The 21243-nt window shown below is 48.1% G+C and overlaps 1 protein-coding gene across 2 annotated transcripts in view; it reads right to left on the bottom strand.

Moving 5' to 3' along the window:
- Positions 1 to 12191: 12191 nt before the first annotated feature.
- The window catches only part of NGF (nerve growth factor), a 51076-nt gene continuing 42024 nt past the window's right edge, over positions 12192 to 21243 (bottom strand). For both annotated transcript variants that reach the window (XM_010980705.3, XM_031457877.2), the window contains exons 2-3: positions 19546 to 19669; positions 12192 to 13089 (exon numbers count right to left, since the gene is read on the bottom strand). In XM_010980705.3, coding sequence (XP_010979007.2) covers positions 12349 to 13089; positions 19546 to 19669 — 865 coding nt within the window. In that variant the 3' untranslated portion in view covers positions 12192 to 12348. The remainder of the gene's footprint in view (positions 13090 to 19545; positions 19670 to 21243) is intronic.

Here is a 21243-nt window from a genome sequence, read left to right on the forward strand (position 1 = left end):
GCAAATACTCTTGTCTTACTCATTTTTTTATCCTCAGTGTCTAGCACATAGTAGAAACTTACTTTGAGTTTGTTGCAAGAGTGATGATTAAGTAAAAATAGATTGGTTACAGATTTGTGGCCAGTGTTCAATAGTCCTGGAATGAAGAGAAATGGGTTTACAATTACATGGTCACTAGTTGATTTCTTACCAACAAGGAAAAACATTGAACAAACGCAAAGCATTGCTGAATGATGTGACCCTTAGGGAATAGTGAAACCATTCAGAGAAAGGTATCAGGGAAGCCCCTAGTGTTTCCTCATGAAGGACTTTGTTTTTCACCCACGTCAAATCTTCTCTAGCACCCACAGTTTCTCCCTCTTTGCTTCCTTATGGTTTTCAGAAGGTTCAAAAATTCCATGTTAAGCAAGAATATCAAACAAAAACCCTCTACTCATGTTTGAAGTTCCATCTCTAAGATCCATGATAGACCCAGTCAAGGTCACCATACACGCAAAATGTGTTTTTATTCCCTCAAGGCATTGATGATGTAGCGCATGAAAGCCTTGCAGACAGGAAGGATAAAGTAGTTATTTGACCATCAAGTTTGAAGAAAACTGGTCGTAGATCAGACTTAATCTGGAGGCAGGATTTTGTGACAAGCCAAGCAGCTCTCTTCCGTAGCTGCATCCTCTTGCAAGCTCCCTCTTCTGTGTTCTGTTCTAGCCATGCTGGACTCTTTTCAAGTTCCAGGACTCCCTAGGCTTTCTTCGGCACCAGGTCTTTTGCATAAGGCCACTGTCTCTGCCTGCAAACTTCTCCACTTCCGTCATTACCTGGTTAATCCTGCTCTTCCCTCCCCTCACATGTGACTTTCTCCTCCCCAACCAAGCCAGATCCGTCTGTTGTGGTGCTCATGGTCCCACATACTTCTGTATGTAATACTCATCATGGCTGCAGTTTCATTTATTTGTGGGCTATCTTGCTCCTTCACTAGACTACAAGGAGATTTTTCTTTTCCCATGTCTGATTTTTCTCACTAGTGTATTCCCAGCTCCTATACAGTCCCTGGCTTGGATGAACAAATTTATGCATAAGAAAGCTAAAGTCCAAGTTAAGCAAATGCAAGACTTGGAAGTCTGTGGAAGTGTGCCTGGAATCCACAGCTGATAGGAGCAAGCAAATAAACAAGGTGAGGGAGGTAGTGCTCAGGCGAAGCAAGTTTGCAAAGACCTCCTTGCACTAAGGTCTCATTGGTTGGTATTTCTTTTGAGAGTTCTGGGTTGGCCTGATCCTTCCTCCATGTTTGAGAGGATCTGTCAGTATGTTGGATTATGAGATTAAGATTCATAAAGAACAAAAGATCATTCAAGTTATTGAGCATCTCGTATAAATCTCATGCTGTAACCTCTAGGGGGAGCTCAAGGCTTCCCCCTCCTCTTACAAGGTGCCCAAAATAGAAAGGGGTGGGGCTTTTAGCAGGAGGAATAATGCAATTGTAAATGGAGCTGGAGTGAGCAAATGCTCTTGTATTCACCCCTTTCCACAGTTTGCTCTTGTGTTCTTTTCTTTTCCCCTTTCTTTTCTTATTCTTCCCTGCTGTGTTTACTATCAGATGGGCTTGTTTGAATGAGTTCGCAAAAGTCCTACTGAAGTCAGAGATGCTCCTGTTCAGGTTGCCAGGGTGGGAGACGTTAGAGGGATTGGGGGCCAATGTTATAATTAGGAGTAAAGATCAAGTTTTTGCCTGGTGCACTCTTGGTGCCTTTGTTCCTTAAGCTCTTATCACAGTGGGAGACAGTTGGTAGAAGATACAGCTAACGTATGAGCAAGCCAGGTGCTGTGCTAGGCTCTGAAATACTGTGATGAGTTAGACATAGTTCCTGCCCATGAAGACTTTAAGTCTCACCATTTAGTCAGCCACACGCCTGTGTTTAAGCTAAATAATCACTGGCAAAAATGGGAGATGGAGGAGTCCTGGTTTAATGATAGTAAGAAAACAACAAAACAAAACAAAAAACCAAGCAGTTATAATTTACCATAAACTCAAAAGGAAAATCTAGAGTGATGTGGCAGATGAAAAAGTTTTGTAATTTTAGGCTACATTAATAGAAATATACTGTGTGGATCAAAGGAGTTAATAGTCCCATTGTAATTAGTGCTGGTCAGTCCACATCTGGAGTATTGTATTTCATTCTGGACACCACATTTGAAGGGGAACATGGACAAATTAGAGTGTGTCCAGAGAGGGCTGACCAGGATAGTAAGGGGGCTGGAAACCCTATCATACTGGGATGACTGAAGGACCTGGGAATGTTTAGCCTGGAAAATAAAAGACTTAGGTGGGGGACATAATAGCTGTTTTCAAAGATTTGTCATATGGAAAGGAGCATGGGCCAATTCCATGTGTTATTCCAGAGAACACTTCCTAGGGACAGTACTTTGGGGAATGCGTGAAAATGTTGGGGAAAGATTTTTAGTTCACTATGAGGAGAAACTGTCTAGCATCCAGGCTGTCTAACAGTAGACTGGGCATTCTCTTTTCTAAGCATTTCACTTTCTTGTCTCTTTTTCTGCCTCTCCTTCTCAGAGTAAGAACTGTTTTCTAGGTTCCCCTTTCTTCCCTATCTCAAACCTCTGGTCCTCCTTGGTCACCATAATGGAACGAAGCCCTAGAATTTGCTTCTCTGTGAGTGAAACTAGTTCTCAACAACACCATGCTAAGCACTTTACAGAGGTGATACTGGATGCTTAATGCAAAGGTATAGGGTAAATATAATTATCCTTCCATTTTACAGTGAAATAGAGCTTAGACAGTTTGCTCAAAGTCACATACCTAATGCTATGGACTAAATGGTGTGCCCTAAAATTCATATGTTCAAGCCCTCACCCTCAATGTGACTATATTCTGAAATGAGGACTACGAGGAAGCAAAGTTAAATGAGATCATAAGGGTGGGGCCCTGATCCAATAGGATTAGTGTCCTTATGAGAGCTCTTCCTCCCCTGACTCTGTCTCTGTCTTTCCTGCCATGTGAGATCACAGTGAGAAGGCAGCCATCTACAAGACAGTAAGAGAGCTCTCACTAATGGGCCAGCACCTTGATTTTGGGACTTCCTCACCTCTAGAATGTGAGAAAATACACTGCTGTTGTTTAAAGCTGGTCTCTGGTATTTTGTTATGGTAGCCTGAGCTGACTACTACAGCCAATAAGTGGGAGAACCAAGACTTGAACCCAGGAATTCTGCTTCCGTGGCCTGTTCTCCTAACCACCCAGCTATGCTTGCCTTTCCCCTTCCAAAATATAAATTCTTAGAAAAACAAAACAAAAGAAACCAGTAGATTAGGAGTTTGGATCAACGTGAACTAATGGGGTAGGTTTTTTTTTTTTTTTTACCTCCTTGGTGAATAAGGAGCAGAAGTGTAGGGCAGGGATAAATATGTAGCTTGTGTGTGTGTGTGTGTGTGTGTGTGTGTGTGTGTGTGTGTGTGTGTGTATAAGGGCCGTGGAGCTCAGTGTGTTCCCCTTGGCCTATCACTATTTGCCACCTGAACTGTGTATAGTATCTTTGTTAAAAGAAAACAGTCCTTTGATCCACCCCATAGTCCAGATGGTCTGCACATGTCACCAGGCTAAGAACCCTCTTCATTCAGTGGCACAGTCAGGATTCTGATTTAAACATTGCCTTTCTTTCTCTAACACTCTCCCCTCATTCTACTGGGATCTGAATATTCCATTTCCATTTCATCTTTATTGCTTTACATAGGACAAAGCCTTTTATAATGAATAAGAAAATTGAAAAGCTTTTTCCTCCTAAAAATCTCTGTGACTCACCAAGTACACACAAACCACAACCCAATAAAGCCATGATTAAAGTCTATGTAAAATAAATCTCTCAATGAGTAGAGTTTCAAGTTCTGTCACCACGAGTCATCCAAACCCTTTAATGTATGTTGGGCCCTCTTGCTCATAGACCTGTGTCCTATCATCACTTTCCCCAGCCATGAATCTTATGCCAGTGTGATTTCTCAGTGGAGAAGAAGTCTTGTCTAACAGGAGGCTCAGAGGGATGGCTTCCTGGAACATGTGGAGACAAATCAGGAAAATGACCCAAGTGAAAGATAAATCCAGAAAAAGAAAATCAGCAGCAAATGGATAGCTTTCCCAGCTGAAATCCTTGGCTGTACTGAATCCATCAGCTCCTGGCATAAGTGAGCAAGACTGATTTAGAGGGAACTTTGCCCACATTTCCATCTTCTGGCTTGTGTTCTGTATAGAATCATGTTGTAAAACAAAAACAAAACAAAACAACCTTCAAACAATCTCTAAAACAAGATATTTTCCAGAGATAAATGTATATTTACCACCTGAAGCTGAAAATCTGTAGCACCAAGTACCTAGATGTAAACCAAAGAACTTCACTGAGTTACCTAAATATATGATGTCTGGAATACACATACAACATTCACCTTGATTTTACTGCCTCCAAAAGTTATTAATCCAGAGAGAACTAACTGGCTATCTGTCCTGATAAACTTTAGGTAGCCTGAATTTTTCGCAATTTTTTCCAGCAAAGCCTCTGTTAGGGGTATTGAAAGCCTCATTTCTTCGGTGTGTCCATGATATTTTACTCAGAAGATGGAATTTTTACTTAATGGATAAAAAAGAGGTTGTAATAGCAGCAGCAACCATTGTAGATCCAGAAAGGGGCCAACTCAAGAGAGAAGGAATAGAACTGGTTGTTATTTTTAAGTGACATTCTTCAAATATAACAAACTGTAAATAAACTGTATACTGCCCTTTAAGGGTGGGAACTCCACATATGGCCATCAGGGGATCTGCTTTGAGGTTTCCAAATGCTTCAAGTGACTCCCACTTTGGTTTGACTGAATTCATCTACTTAAAGCTGAAGGGAGACAAACTCTGAGGCCAATGGGAGCTACTTGTTTTCACATTTAGCTGTGACAGTTTTCATTTTTACAGCCACTGGTGATAGTTATATCAAGTGTTATGTAAACTGTCCCGGGTGCAGTAAAAATGGCCCCTCTGGGAAGTTTCAGAACAGTCCACAGTGTGGACTGATGAGAATGACTTTTCATCCCTCTGTTATCAAGAGGAAGAAACCGAGGGTCAGAGAGGAGAGGAAGCTTGCTCAGATTTGAGAGCAAAAGACTCTGCATCAGGCCTCCATTGTGGTGCTTTGCTTGTCCCAGATTCTTTTTCACAACTAGGACCAAGCCCGATGCTGGGTGGATCATGTCTTTCTCTCCTTCTGTCTAGCTACCAAATACACCTTCAAGGCCTGACCCATGCGACCCTGTCTCCCCCTGGGGCCTCCCTCTGGGATGAGTTTCCACCTCCTTGAGACTTGATTGTAGCTCCCACCATGCTCTCCCTAGGATTATATAAGTGAGATCTGCCCCTTTCTGACTTCTTCCCATCAAGGGAGGACGGCAGCACTGACCTCGTAGCCCAGGAGCCTAAGGCAGAGGTTGGATTCCCAGTGGCTGGAGCAGAGCCAGGACTGTTGTACTCAAGGAGAGTTTGGACTCTGAGAACCAAGGAGATGAGTCTGGTCAAAGTTCCAAGTGGGAACTGAGGTCTGCACCACGGGGAGGCTGTGTGTGATCTATGACCTGCTACTCAAATGTGTGGTCCCCAAGTGCAGTATCAGGAGCATCACTTGGGGGCTTGTTAGAAATTCAGGATCTCAATCTCCCATTTCCTACATATTGAATCGGATTCCCAGGGGACTCGGGTGAACATTGAAGTTCGAGAAGCACTTCCCTGGAGAACCCAGGGCAGGGTCAGGGGCAAGGGCATGGGGCCAAGAGTTTGGAGCTCATTAGGGATGAGAAGGGAGTGAGAGCAGGTCAGGAACAAGCAAGTGGAGGCCAAGGCGAGGGGGCAGGGTGATTGCTGCCTGCCTCCAGGTGCTCTGGGCATGTGGTATGCAGATACATCTAGAATAAAAGCTGGAAGAAGGACAAAGATCCACAGTGGGGCCTGGAGGACAGGGAGCTCCTCTTATCCTCTGTCTACTCAGGGCCTAGCCTGGCACCTGATGTGCAGGGATATGCAGTCGGTCCCTGCTGAACTGAACAGGTCCCCTCAGCCTCTGCTGTCAGTCACACGGCTCAGGTGATTGTAGTGGAGAGTAGCCATTGATTCTGCCTTTCCCTCAGGAGTTTCCTGCTGAGATAAAGGCATTTCGGTATTTTCTTCAGTAAAAACCACCCTGCTGGATCAGAGAGGAACCAGCATCATATCCCTTGAGAGTCCAGGCAGTGCCCTGGAAGACCCAGGCTCCTACTTGGGTGTCGAGCCATTTCTACAAAAAGGAAAATGGACCTGCTGATTCTCGCTATTGCTGCTGAAAAGTTCCTGCCTTGCAGCCAAGTCCAGAGCCCTGCTGTGTACTTGGGACTCATCACTGCCAGCCCCTGCAGAACATTAGGAATGAGCTCTGCTTGCAGCAGCCTTATCCTGGCAAGAGTTAACGCTAAGGTGCAGCTGAAGGAATGTAAAGGCTGGAGAGCCAGCTCGGGAGATTGCTGTTGCAATCAGAAGATGGCCCAAGTCCGAGTTCCAAAGTCCTTTGAAGGGATGCCAGCTCAGACACATGTTTCCAATTATCATATGCAATCTCGAGTCAGTGTGCAAGTTGCACTTTCATTATGTCAAAGTGAAAGGAATGGTGAGGGCAAGATAAAGGGGGAGAAGCCGCTAGGCTGGAGACCGCACGTAGCTGTGGCACAGACTGTCAGCCTGGGCGTCGAGCTGGCCTCCATCCCGAGTCCGCCCCTGGAGCCAGGCGTGCACAGTGCCCGCCCTGAGGGCCTCTCTTTTTCCTGCTTATTTTGAGAGTCAAGAAGAGCCCATTGATAAGGCTGGAGGAAACCCCACCTTCAGAAGCTGTTTGAACAGCTCTTTGGCATTTGGTTGAACACAAAGATTCTAAGGATGGCGTACGGGGACTTTGTGTCCACCCACAGGACTTGACACTGTTATTCTCTGAGTTTCTCCAAAGTCTGTATTTGCAGGAGAAGCTGATTCCTTTGCCAGTTTGTAGCTCAGAACGAGATGAGAGACTAGGGGCGGTGCTTCTCTCTTTCCCATCCAAAGCTGGGCAACCTTGTCTTTGGGTTGTACCTTGTTTGTAAATCTGAAAGTCCCAGCACAAACAATAATTTCACTCAACTTCTTTGTGCAAACACAGTTCAGAAGTGGTTTCCTTCGGGAAGTCTTCCCGGGTTTACTCTTTCCACCTGATTGCTTCTTCTCACGGTGGTCATCGTTCAGAAGGTCTATTTGCACTAAATCATCTGTTGCTCTGTGTTTTTAAGTCAGTGTGTGGGTGCATACGACTGTAGAATGTACACTTCCTGGCTGTTTCATAGCTCTTGGGGGGCTCTGTGTGTATTTGTGTATTGTGTCTATATGTGGGCATGCAGTGTATATAGCTGTGTGTGTATTTACATATGTTTTATATACAAGAAATTACCATGTTTTTATATACAAGAAATTACTGGACTAAGAGCCTTACAACTCGACAAAGTAGATGTTATCATCATCATAATCATCTACTTTTCCTGTATAAGAAAACTGAAGTGCAGAGGGAGAAGGTAGTTTGTCTGCTATAACTCAGGCCAGGGTTTGACTGTGGCGGTCTGATCATGCGCTGCGTCATGACACCAGCCCCAGAAAGCTGTTCCAATGGCTTCCATGCAGTGGCTCCGGAAGGTCCTTGCCTTCAACTCATACCATTCACTCATTTACTGCTGACACAGGGCAGGCAAGGACTGGGAGGGGAAAAAAGAAGGAAACTAACTTCTGTCTTTATCCTAAGACAGTGGTTCGGTGCCTGCCACATCCAACATTCGGCCAGGTGCGGAGGGGACGCAGAAAGAGCACTTCTTTGATTGTAAAGAGCAGCCCTTGGGTTGAAGGGCTTCTCCTCAGGAGACGTGTGGGAGGGCCCCCCCCCCTGCCCCCGCCCCCACTGCCCAACTTCATCTTGGCCCTGGGCCCCCGGAGCCATCTCCACAAACCCAGGTGAACTCTGAGAAGACCAGAGCTTTTTAGTTGCAGACCCAAGTGAATTGAGGCAAAACAGAGCCCACGTGCTTGACTCGTGGAAACTCTCAAAGCCAATGGTTTATGAATGTGCCAAGGGCTCGGGGAGTAAACACATCCCAGAGAGCCACAGGGCAGTTCCCTGGCAGGGATGCATGCAAACAGAAAACCCAGCCTTCAGGTGCTCTCCTTAAAGTGGTCTTAGTTTCAGAACCCAGACCTGATGCACGTGAACTGCTTAGTGCTGGCCTAGGGCAAGCTCTTAGTAAACGCTAACAGTCACCATCAGCGTTGCTTGTCACAGAAGGAGCCTGCAATGCCTCTGTAAAGCTGTCTGTTCACAAACCTCCTTGCTTTGTTGAAAGCTATGCACCCTGTTCTAACAACATTTCAGGCTTTCTCAGCCAACTCTACTTTTCAAAACTGAAATTCATTATACACTTCTTAGGTGCCAGGTACTATATATATATATATAAAATCATCCCTATTTTACAGATGAAGAAGTTGAAACTCAGAGAAGCAAAGCAGAGCATCTTGCCTAAGGTCACACAGCCTAAGTAGAAGTACCTCGCTTGTCTGATTCCAAAGCCCGAGCTCTGATGGTAGAACCCCTAGAATCCTGGTGGCCTTCCTGAGCCCAGATTCAAGCAGAATCTGAGGCTGAAGAGGTGCTGTTCTTGCTCTTACCCTTCTGAGACTGGCTATGCCACATCTGTATTCCAGGATGTCCACTAACCAGATTTCCTTTACCCAAGCTCTACCTCTGCCAATAAACAAATATTTAGTAAGCCCCTGCATAGCTGCTACTCTCCTACAATTGACAGTTTAGAGCAAATTACTTTGCCTTACATTTGCATAGGACACGACTGTACTTTCAAAGACATAGTTTTGCTTCGTGCTTACAACTCTGGGATTTGGAATGATTATTTTCATTTCACAGCTGCAGGAACTAAGGTCAAAGAGGAGCTTGCCAATGCTGCCCAGACGGGAATCGGGGAGCTAGGCCTAGAACCTAGCTCAGCTGACGCCAAGCCCAGTGTTCCTCCCATCACACTGGGCTGCTTCCTCTGCACCAGGGCCCCGGGGGCTACCACTGCTCCTTGCAGGCCTGGGAAAGACAGACCGAGGTCACTGCTGGGTTGGGCCCCTGAGCTCTGGAGAGCTCTCACCCCCAGGCAGGTCTGCTCCCCTGCCTCACTGTCCCCTTTCTCCAGGGAGAGGAGAACACAGGCCCTGCCGCTCTGTCCTCTGTGCTCCAGGTCTTGGCCAACCCCCTTCCCCTAATGCGATTATGTTGAGGGGAAAATGATGAGACTTAGGAGGAACGTTCCCATGTTTCAAGGGAATGGAAATAGTTGTTTGGTTGTTGCTGAACATTTGTCTCCCCATAGTAGGTTTTCTGTTAGGAGGGAACTGCTGCACATCGAGGGGAGGCTGGTGCAGTGGCTGAGGTAGCGGGGTGGTCAGAGGGGCAGACTTGAAACAGAAACTAGAACCAGGCACCATGTTGCTCTTGTCTCCCAGAACCAGGAGTTTTGCCTCGAGCTGAGGGGGCACAAGAGTTGTACGAGGGCTGGGGGGCCACGTCAGACGGCAGAGAGCCCTGGGCTGCCCTAGTTCCTGGGGCGGGCAGGCAGGCAGGCGGGCAGGCGCGCAGTCGGAGGGGCTTCGGGAAGGAAGCTGCCGAGGGAGAGGGAGCTGGGCTGTGAGGAACCCTGGGAAGTGAGGCCAGTGAAGGGAAAGCTTGCGGGATTTGCAGCTGCTGCTCCTCAGAAGAATAGAACGGGCAGTTTTGAGCTGTTTTTCCAACGTGTTCAAGGGTCTGGGGCCCTGGTGACCCAGGCCGGCCTCTCGGGGCAGCCGAGGTGGGTCTGGAAGCCACAGCTCCCTGCCGTGTGGGGGGCAGGGGACAAGCTGTAGAAGCCACCAGGCTCTGGGTTGTTTTTGGACTGCTCCGACTCTGTTCAGCCAAGCTGATATCCCATGCATGGTGTGAAAACTTTGGCTCCCACGCTGCGACTCCAGAGCTCAGCCTCGAGCAAATGTTGCCTTTGGGGAAGGCCACAGTGTTAGTGGGGAGAGGGGGACCGCCTCCTACCCCACCATCCTTCCATCCTTCCTCAGCAGTTAGAAGCCGCCTTCCCTCCAGGCGGGCAGGGGGGTCCAAGTCACGTTTCAGATGCCCCAGTGTCCTGCAGGGTTGGCAGTAGCTCTCCAGACTCTCCATGACTATGTAGCTGCTCACAAATGACGCTGTCCCCACGGAAGCTTCCTGAATACCTCCCCAGCAGCCCTGTCTCCCCACATCCAGGACCCAGCAGCCTGTCCAGCCCTAAGAGGAAGGGCCCCCAGGACTTGTTTGTAGGAGGGGCCAGGAAGGCCAAGGCCACTGGCACTGGAGCCCAGGAAAAAGCCACAGACACAGGTCAGCGGGAGGGCTCTCTCCCCACAACCTTTATCTGACCAAGTATCTCAGCACAGAATGTTCTGGTTGGTGTTTCTCGAACATAAATCTTTATTCCAATTGCAGTGGCTTTGATAGGAAAAGCAGGGTCCATTTCATCGTGCTTTCACCCTAATCAAATGTCTCTCATGCCAGAGCTCTCTATGTTTCTAATTTGCCCTGTTTGGATTGGGTTGTGGGGGGCTGGGCAGTGGAACGGGGGAGTTACAGATGAATGAATACCACCGTTTGCTTTTTTTTATCAGAGGGACAATTTGGACCTGTTCTTACAAAAACTAGAGTAAGGCATTTACCCTGGGGGGGAAGGGTGTGGGTAGGAAAGCAAAATTTCCATCTCAGTGTAAGTGCTTAAGTGCTTTGTGTGTGTGTGTGTGTGTGTGTGTGTGTGTGTGTGTGGTGGGGTAGGAGGGGGACTTGTGCCTTCTGGGAAAATACAAAGGACAAAACAAAAACACAAACAAAAATGTTGCAGGGGAAGGTAGCAGCTTAACGCTGCTCCAGGCTGTACCCTGGAGTCCCTGTAACCTCCAGCTTTAAGACTCTCCTTATACAGTCGATGTTGGTGAGAATCCCCTCCCCCCACTCCTTCTCAGAAAAGGGGAAACTGCTCAGGGTATTGGATTTCTTGGAGGCCCAGGGATGCTGATGGTGGTAGATGACACACCTTCCACCTCTTTCTACTCTGTGCTCCCTGTCCTCTGCTCTCCTGTCTCTCCCTTGTTTAGTGTCCTCCGTTTGGGGAGGAGCAGAAAGTCGAGTTCCCTTTTGGCTTGGTCCACCTCTCCTCTGCCCTTCCCCGGTTGTTGGTTCTCACTCATCTTTGCTTTTTCTCCCCCATTTCACCCCCCCTCCACAGATCCCATGACCCCATCCACCTTTGGCCATTTGTGACAATCACTCAGTTAGGAATAAAAAAGTTCTTTTTTGCCCTGTCTCTGTCTTCTCCGATTCTAGGCCCACGCTGGGGCCATTGGAAGTTGCTGTGGGGCTGTTAATGGGTGGCAAGAGTGTTGGAGGCCTTTATGTTTTCTTGGGTAATGAAGTCTTTCTGCAGGAAGCCACTGGGGGATAAATTGAGGGCCAGCCGTTAGAACTAAGGCAATCTTAACATGAAATCAGATCTACCGTGACAGGCCTCATGGGATTATTTTGTTACAACTCTTTCACAGAGCTTTTCAGCAAAAAGCAGATCTCCCCCTGAAAAAACGGGCCAGCCTCGTAGGTCTTTGGTATAAGTCTCCTCCTAGCTATCTAGTGAGTCCCTCCAGGACCCAGCCTGGGCTCTCTGAGGTCGGGGCAGCCCTGTGCCCAGCAGGGATCTGCCTTCTGATGTGACTCCACAAGCTTCCTGGAGTGAAGCAATCAAGGCTCACAGACCCAGGCTGTGGGGCAGGTAATCCAAGGATTAGGTAGCTTTGCCTCTGGAATGCAGAACAAAGTTGCAATCCAGCCGATTTCCCTTCCTAATCACGCCTGGCTTAGGCTAATATCTGAACCCAGTTAGCCTTCCCTGAAGTTGCAGGGCGGGCTGTGGGGGTTGGGAGTGTGAGGGTTACAGGTGGCCCTGAGAGGGAGCCAGCGGATGCTGTGGACCATTCTCCCCACAGCACCCGTCCCAGGACTGGCAGATCGTCACACCGGACAGAATGACTGGAGGGCTGGCACACAGGCTGCTTCCAAAAATTTAATAAATAATGATTTTTTTAAAACTGTATAAACTATAAATTACCATGCAGTTTTTATAATTTAAAATAATTTACAGGTTGAGGTAGGGAGGGGCGCAGGAGAGTGGGTGGGGAGCTGGGGAGGGTGGGGGCTGTCGTGCAGGTCAGGCTCTTCTCCCCGCCTTCCTGCTGAGCACACACACACAGGCTGTGTCGATCCGAATAAACCGCCAGGCAGCCTGCTTGCCATCCATGGTCAGCGCCCTGACGAAGGTGTGGGTTGTGGTACAATACGAGTTCCAGTGCTTCGAGTCGATGCCCCGGCACCCGCTCTCGTCGGGATTGGGGTCCCGGCACTTGGTCTCAAAAAAGTACTGTTTGAATACACTGTTGTTAATGTTCACCTCTCCCAGCACCATCACTTCCTTGCCCTTGATGTCCGTGGCGGTGGTCTTGTCCGCAACCCACACGCTGACGCTGTCGCACACAGAGAACTCCCCCCGGTGGAAGATGGGATGGGATGGTGCTGACCGCTTGCTCCTGTGAGTCCTGTTGAAGGAGGCAGCACGATTGGCCTCCAAGTCCAGATCCTGAGTGTCTGCAGCCACGGGTGGGGGCTGGGTGCTGAATAGCACGCGGGGTGAACGCAGTCGCCTCTTTTTAAAAAGTTTGGGGTCCACGGTGATGTTGCGGGTCTGCCCTGCCACCCTGGCGGCTATCGCCCCAGCCGGGGCACTGTGGGCTCTGCGGAGGGCTGTGTCAAGAGAATGCTGAAGTTTAGTCCAGTGGGCTTGGGGGACGTCGTGTCCTGCTGGGACATTGCTCTTGGTGTGTGGTTCTGCCTGTATGCCGATCAAAAGAGCTGTGATCAGAGTGTAGAACAACATGGACATTACGCTATGCACCTGGAATGAAACAGAAACGAGGATTATTCCACGGAGTGCTGAGTGTTGGACAAAGGCAGTTTCTGGGTCCCTCAGAGTTGATCTCTAAGAGGATGACAAGGAGGTGCCCCTGGTGGCTAAGGGCAAGGTGATCCTGGAATTGACCATTCAAACTGGGACACTTTTGAGAGTGAAAGGCAATGCTACAACAGTTACACTGGGATGACAGGCATAAACAGGGCTGGCTCAGACAACCCAGATGTCTGCACATCACAAACACGGGATGGGACAGAGCCCCTGAAATTCTACCCTGTGACGTGGTATGACCTGGCAGTGCTGTTTACAGAATTCTTTGAGTTCTCTGCCTGTGGGCAGGAGGTATATGCATGTAGTCTTGGCACTGAGATGGCCAGGGGGTGAGTTTGACACCTCTCCCAGCACTGTGTCCTGCCCGGAAGCTTGACTCCTCTGGGAGGGCAGTGGGAAGGGCTGCTGGGGACCTATCTTGAAGCCTCAGCACTGAACACACCCTCTTCAGCCAGCAGCACTGGGTTAGCTCTGAGATCTGGTGACTGAAAATCCATGAAGCATCATTTTGGGGAGAAAAAAAAATGTGTATAGCTCTGGGACCATCTTAGCCAGTCCATCTATTCAGCCTCTAGTTCCCGCATATACATGTGATACTGATAATGGTTCCTCTTTATGTGGGTGAAGTTTTTCAACTTTTCAAATGAGTTTACTTCTAGTGTCTCATTAGTCTGTGAGTTAGGTTGGGATTATCATCTCTCTTTGATATGCAAGGAAAGCGATCCACAGAAGATTAACTGACAGGCCTAAAGTTACAAACAAAAACTAGACCAGAAATAGAATCCAAACCTGACCCCTTACTAAGCCAGAATACCCTTCCATCCTTCCTTCCTCGCCCACTTTCTCTTTTATTCTTAAATGTTTCTTTTTAATTAAAAAAAACCATTTGATCATACATGAAAAGAGACCGAATGGCATAAATCCATCTGACCCCACAAGGTAGTGCAGTCCCTTCTTGAGCATGTGCCAGACGGGGCTCTGCACTGCACTGTACTTGTCGACCAGTGACCTCCCCCAGGTTAACTAGCTGGGAGACGAGTGTTGTTGAGCTCGCTTCCAGTGAGCTCCTATGCACACCTACACATCTACATCAGATATCACCTCCTCTGGAAAGCTTCCCAGATCTTCCTGGTAGGGTTAGAGTCATCCCCTAGAAAGGGTGTTAAACTTTCAATTCTGTCCCTTCCCGTCTCTCTCCCCACAGCTCCAGTCATTTCTGCTCCCTGCCCATTTTTCCAGCCTGGCACAGGCACCACCTCCTCCTTGAGGCCTTCTCAGATCATCCCAACCAAAAGCCATCTCTTCTCATTCTCAACTTCGGAAGTGTGTGTGTGTTCTCTCCTACTAAATCAGTGTCATGAAAAGAACTCTGCACTGGATCCAAACCTTGTTTGGACTCCTGGCCCCGCTACTTGTTAGCAGAAAAAAGTCATGTAATCTTTCTGAGCCCTGGTTTCCTTACTGATAAAAAGCAGGCAATAAACACTATTCCACAGGGTTGTTATTAGGATTTAATAGGTGGTCACACACTTATTTAATTCTGAGTCATTCCAATGTTCTGTGGCCAAGGACGTTGTTTTCTTCACTTAGATTGCTGCTTATTCACTCTCAGAGCTGACTCCATCCATATCACCTCATAGCTCATTGTTTGACCTCTGTCAGGCCTCTTTTTAAGCCCAGTGACTTCAGCCTGTCCCGCCACTGGCCGCAAGGTCCTGGAGGACAGAGCTGAGCCTCATCGACCTGCACAGCTAGTCACTCCACCCCTTAGCGTGCATTCCCTTGTCTTCTGTTTGTGCACAACCTTCTCACCTCTCCTCATGCTGTGTATAATCTTTCATGTGTCTGTCTCCCTGAGAGTGCTTTAGAAGCTGTGCCCTTTGAATTTACAACTTTCTGGGGCTGTGTACAGTGCCTGGCTTGTAGTAGGTCCTAAAAAAATCTATATGGAGAATGAATGAGAGTGTGAGTGGGGATGGTCAGGGCAGCTTCTTTCCACCGTGGTGCCTGGTTCCTTTTGGCTTTTGTGCCTGTGACCACATGCTGCATTCCTAATCCGTTTTAAAGTGATGCATTCTTCTCAGTAATGTGCTTTTATTCAGCTGGAAATAGACAGCTCTTTGGTGAGACACCAAAAATAAAACCGCAAGATTCTTTTCTCTTTGGTTACTTTGAACAACGTTTCTGTTTGCTCCAGTTCTCCAGCCAGCCGTGCAGAGGAGGCAGTGACACATCTGCGTGTTTGACCATCACTGGTTTTGCTGGCTAATGATCTTGCAGATAAGTAGCCAGCTGATTAGTCAGCTGGCAGCCCAGTCAACTCCTTGACTTTTGCTCCTTTTCTTGTTTCACTCCTTTCTGCTTCCCAGCACACATTATCTCTCATCAGGTAGATAAAGGGAGAAGAAATGACATGGAAATTCATCCTTCTATATTCATATTAGTAACACTTAGAATTTGGATAGGGAGCTGAAAAAAGACTCAACTGTAGGAGTTGATGGTAATAAGGGACATACTGCTTCCGATTTCCCATTACTAGAGGTTACCACCTCACCCTACAGTCTCCCCTTCAGTGAGCTCATCCTCTTCCAAGGGGTCAACTGAAATGTCTATGCAGTTCATGTCCACGCGAGGATCTCTAGCCCAGCTTCTCTTTTGAAAGCCAGCTTTGAACCCCCAGCTTCCTGATGGGCGACTCCCCACAGATGTTGACATCTTAAATGCAAGACATCCAAAACAGAAGTCTTCATCCTCATAATCCTTTCTAGGGTCATCACCCCCCACCCCCCGGCTCCTCTTCTTTATGCAGTGGCCACTGCCCCATTTGGGGCCGCTTGATTTACGAAGTAGTTCCATAGCTACTGTCTCTTGCGAGCATCTCTCCCCATCCTCCTGAACATGTTTCTCTACATTTCCTTTTTCTCTTCCTGGAATTCCCACTCTTTCATTCACCAGCTGCAGACCTCAGCTCATCACTGGACTCTGCTCTTTCCTCTGTGCCCTCCATCCAGCCTTTTCCATTCTGCTTCAACAGAATTTCTTGAAATTGTACTTTCTAATCCCACCTCTATGCTCCTGGTTCAGGTCATAGAACAGCCTCCCAACCTTTGTCCTGGCCTGTTCCTCTCTCTTCTCCCAATGCCCACCATCCCTGGCTGCCCCATCTAACTTCCTAAAACCCTGCTCTGATCCTCTCACCCTGCTCAAAGGATCCACTGGTGAGCGGTTGTCCAGTGAGCCACTAGGACAGCTCAGCCTGGCAGACAGATCCTGCCCTCCTTCTCCTCCCTTCGCATATTTTGCATTCCAGGCAAACTGAACTTCTCACAGGCAGTGATGGCTCCGTGCTTCCCCACCGTGGTCCTTAGTTCAGACTCTTCCGTGCCAGGCATACTTCCCCCTGCCCCTCCCCAGGCCTTCCTTGCCCCCTACCTATGCCGGTCAGAGTCCTTCCTGTTGTCTTTTAACTCCCAACTTAAATACTACGTCCGCCGGAGAGCGTATCCTATTTCCAAAAAGACAAATTCTCTCCCTTCTCCATCTCTAAAAGGATTTCCTTAATGCTCTCTTAGGCAGTGTATTCTCCCCTTATCCTGCCCCCTACAGGGCAAAGTTCCCAGAGGCAGAAATGCATCCTGTGCATCTTTGTCGTGTGCAAGTGACCTGACCTACACAGTGAGCTCCACCTCTGAGAGTCAGTGAATGTGTGGACAAGTCTCCTTCCTTCTGTGCCCCTTCATTTCTCCATCTGAGTGGTGATGTTTAAAGTATCTTCCAACCCTCACATCCTTTGAGCTGAAGCAATTATAAAGATTTCTGCTCTGCCTGGCACTCTGCTGGTTCTACTCAGTTGACTTCACAGTTTTTCAAGTCTAATGCTGCTCCTCAGTGCCCTGTCCAGATAACACATGGTACCTGGTGGCATTTAATCCCAGTGGAGATGTGCATCCTGGCCAGATTGTTTCAGTACTGTTGGAAGATGTTGTAAATATATCTCTCATTTGGGTCTTAGAGAAAAGGTTTTTTTCTTCTTTAAATTGACCTACTCATAATTGTGTGCCTCTATAATATTTTTAAATTTAAAAAAGCCTTTTATTTAAAAAATTCATGAATAAGAAGGAAAAGAAAAAATAGTGTTTTCTATTCTAGTGATTTCAAGCACAAAGCAAAGTTTACAAAAGAACATTTTCTCCCCAGTTGATGTGAACCAGGGGAGGAGTTTTATTTCTTTATTTTTAAAAACAACCTTGGAAGTCTATCTCCTAAAGAGATGACAGTTCTCTCTGGGGCTAAGCTAAGCCCTGTGAGAGGAGTGATTGGCTGCGGAAGATACAATTCGGGACTCACATGAAGGAACATGTTCTGTTTAAGGTGTGAATGTTCTGTATTTGTCCCACTCCCATCAGAACGGAAGATAAATGACTAAGAGTGGGGAGACCTGTCAGGGGCCTTTTATCCAGCAACTGATGGGCCACGCAGCAATCCTGCCTGCTCCTGGGCTGGAGGTACATCCTGTGGCTTTCCCATGGTTCATACACTCCAGTCATCAGAGAAACTCCCTGCACCAGGTGAATGAGTTCACACAGGTTCTGGCCCCACCTGAATAGCTGATGAAGCTCCTAGACTGGGCCAAGTGATGGGTCCACCTCCGTGGCCAGGACGGCCTGTGGCGCTGAGAGGCACCTGCCTTTGGAGGTGCATTGTAGAGGGAATAAGAGAATTCCTGCCTTATAGGGAGGGATGCTGAGAGCTGTTAGTGATTCTCAGGCTAGAGATTAGATCGGTGAACTGGGGTCACTCTGTTAGCAGAGAGGAAATCCTTGTGGCTGAGGAAATCCAGCCTTCTCCTCCTCCTCCTCCATCTCACTCGCCACATTACGAGAGCGGGTCAAGAGTCATTTCTTGTTTTACATGTGGCCTCCGCTCTAAACGTAAACTGGCTGCTGCTTTCAGCTGTAAAGACTGGGATACTCTCAGGGTTGGGGCTTGCATAGAGTGAGAGAGGAATTCTAGGGCCCCTCCGCTTCCCTGGGAGGTATTCCCCGGGAGGCTGCAACAGAGAAAGGCATTGACGGAATAAAATCCAGTTCTTCTGCGAGCATCTCCCAGGGTGGATTTACTAGGGGGAAGTCTGGACTGGAAAGAGCTTCGGGGTTGATCAAGGCGAGAGGTTCAGTGCATTAGGATCACCTGGACGGCCTGTTAAACCACAGACTGCCGGGCCCACCCGCAGAGTTTCTGCTTCAGTAGGTCTGGGTGGGGCCCGAGAAGCCGCACAAGTTCCCAGGTGATGCTGATGCTTCTGGTTTGGGGACCACTTTTGAGAACCACTAATCCAGTCCAATCCTTGAACCTTATGGAGGAGAGAAATGGGCCTTGGGGAGGCTCAGTGCAGCTGGTGAGTGGCAGGCTCTGCACATGGACGCCTGGCACTGCTCAGCCTTGGCTGATCTAGAGCAGAGAGGCCCGAGACAGCACACACTGTAATGGATGGGTCCTGGGCTGCGCTTCCAAGCCTCCACCATCAAAATAAAAATTCCATTCAACAGACTGTAAGTTTTACCTTCCCAAAGCCATAAATCAAGAGAGCAGGGAAGAGTTGGCTATTTAATTGTTTTATATCTGGTTTATCAGGTTTCTAGGCATCATGCAGACTTGATTCAAAAGCACTTAAGATGCCCATGATAGAAATATGTGGCCAGAAAGCAGTAGCAGGTACAGGCACCTGTGGATTCATTGTCTACTCCAGAGTGGAATGGAAAACAGAATCTACTGGTCTGAATTCTTACAGACACATCTTAAAATGAGTGAGGAGAGATCATAATTACATCATTATCATTTATTGGGCATAACTGTCTCGTTACCCATCATAACAAACCTAGGAGGTAGGTCTTACTCTTCCCATTTTACAGAGAAGGAAACAGGAGACACAGTAAGAGTAAATTGGTGGAAGTGGGACTCCGAGCCAGGCCTCTGTCCCCAGATCTGGGTCTCTCCCCACCCTCTACTCCATGGCCAAGGGCATAAAGAGTGATCAAAGGCCTTCAATCCCATAAGGTCGCCTGCTCAGACAGACCAGGAGCTATGTGGAGGGAATGAGTGATGCTGACTGTCTGTTGGAGGCCCTGTGTTCTGTTACTTTACAGGTGGGTGGCTCAGACCCTCCACACGCCCCTGGAAGTCATAGGGCCAGCCTGAGAGCATGGGCGGCTTGCTCTCCCAGACGGGCTGGCAGGGCCACATGCACTGGGTCACTAGGAGCCACCTGGGCCCCCACTGACCAGCAGCTGGAACCGATGATGCCGATCCTCACCCTGGGGCTCACTTCCAGCTGTCCTGGCAGCTCTAGAACTAGGAACCTCGGTGAGCAGATGCCCCTCTAGTGCTTACCTCGGTGTGGCCAGGACAGAAAGCTGCTCCCTTGGAAAAGCCGTTATTGGGCCCGGACACTGAGCTGAGCTTGGGTCCAGCATGCCATCCAGCCCCGTGGACTGCACGACTCCGGGCCAGGACTCTGTGGGAGGAGAAAGCTGGCATTAGATGGGCACTTCCCCCACAGTCTCTAGCAGACGGATAGCTGTGCCCGAAGCAGGAGGGAAGGGATGTGCCAACTAGACAAGCCCCATTTCCCCAAGGGCTGGGACTTTACCAGCCTCAGGGCCCAGGAGGAGCTAGAGCTCAACTACTGAAAAGGCCAGGGGCTGAACCTGTGTGGACCTGGTTTCTGCCTGGACACAGTCTATGGCTGATCTTATACCCGGTGTAGGTGCATCTAGCCCCATGTCAGAGTCCGGCTCAGCAGGCCCCTAAACCAGCATCAGAAATGGAATTATTCTGTACACTACATGCGTAGATGTACTAGACCCAACTCTGGACCAGCGTAACTAAGGTAAATTATACAGAAGAAGAAGTCCTGACAATTGAGAACAAGTTGGTGCTTTGATGAAAATCCAGATGCCTAATGGCGGCAAACAAGACAACCTGACCACTTGATAGATACCAAGAGCTCTTGCAGAACTAGGACGTGACTCTCAGAGAGCTGTGCCAAGAGTCACATGTTCGGAATAGGAGCTAGGGAGCTGATATGATGAGAAGAAAGATTCTGTCCAATTTTAGGTTGTAGTTCCTAGAAGCAATGGTAGGTTTCTGTTCTCCATTCAATTCTATAAGTCTCATATATATAGATGTTTCATTCATTTATTCAGCAGTATTTCCTGAGCAGCTACTGTGTGCTGAGTACTGATCTAGGTGTTGGGGACCTGACAGAGAGTGAGACCAACAAGGTCTCTACTCTCCTGGAGTTTATAGTCTTGTGTAAGTAAACAAGTTCTCTTCAGATTCCTGACATGCCCTGAAGGTAAGCAGGGGATGATGATAGAGGTGACTGCAGGGTGTAGTGAGGGCCACTGTAGATAGGCTGCTCAGTCAAGAGTTTATAAGGAAGTGGCCTTCAAGTTGAGATCTGAAGGGTGAGAAGGAATGGGGGAGAGAGTATTCCAGGCAGAAGGAACAGCAAGTGCAAAGGCCCTGAGGTAGAAACAAGTCAAAGATGCTGCGCATGTAGGAAAGAGACGTGGGAAATAAGTTGGAGAGGTAGAAGGAGCCAGTTGTGCAGGGATGTAGTGTGGGACTGTGGTTTCACCCTATTGCCTATGGGAAGGAAGTGGAAGGCTGTAAGCTGGAGGGTGACGTGATATTTTTTATGAATGAATAAATGAACTATTATGTCTATTGCAGAACTTGTTGTAGGATGGGGTAACTCCCCTGTACCCCCTAAAAAAATTCTAGAATGGCATCCTTATCCTTCCTGTTTAGATTGTCTTTTCAACTCCCCAAACCCCTTTCCCCATCCTGTCTTCTCCCAGTGCGGAACCCTCCCGCCTGCTTATCTTCCTGCAACACTCTGTCTCATCCTGTGCTACAGAAGCAAATGTCAGTGAAGCTACCATGGCCCCAAATCACAGAGGAGGACAAGGAGGTAGATTGGGCCTGGAATGGTTTTCCTGCTGCTAGAAATCATGAAATTAAGGATTGGGATGTTTCCATTCCTCTTTCTTACCCACTCTACTCAAAATACCCTTTTTGCTT

This window comes from Camelus dromedarius, chromosome 9 (genome assembly GCF_036321535.1).
Source record: "Camelus dromedarius isolate mCamDro1 chromosome 9, mCamDro1.pat, whole genome shotgun sequence".
NCBI classification, from domain to species: domain Eukaryota; kingdom Metazoa; phylum Chordata; class Mammalia; order Artiodactyla; family Camelidae; genus Camelus; species Camelus dromedarius.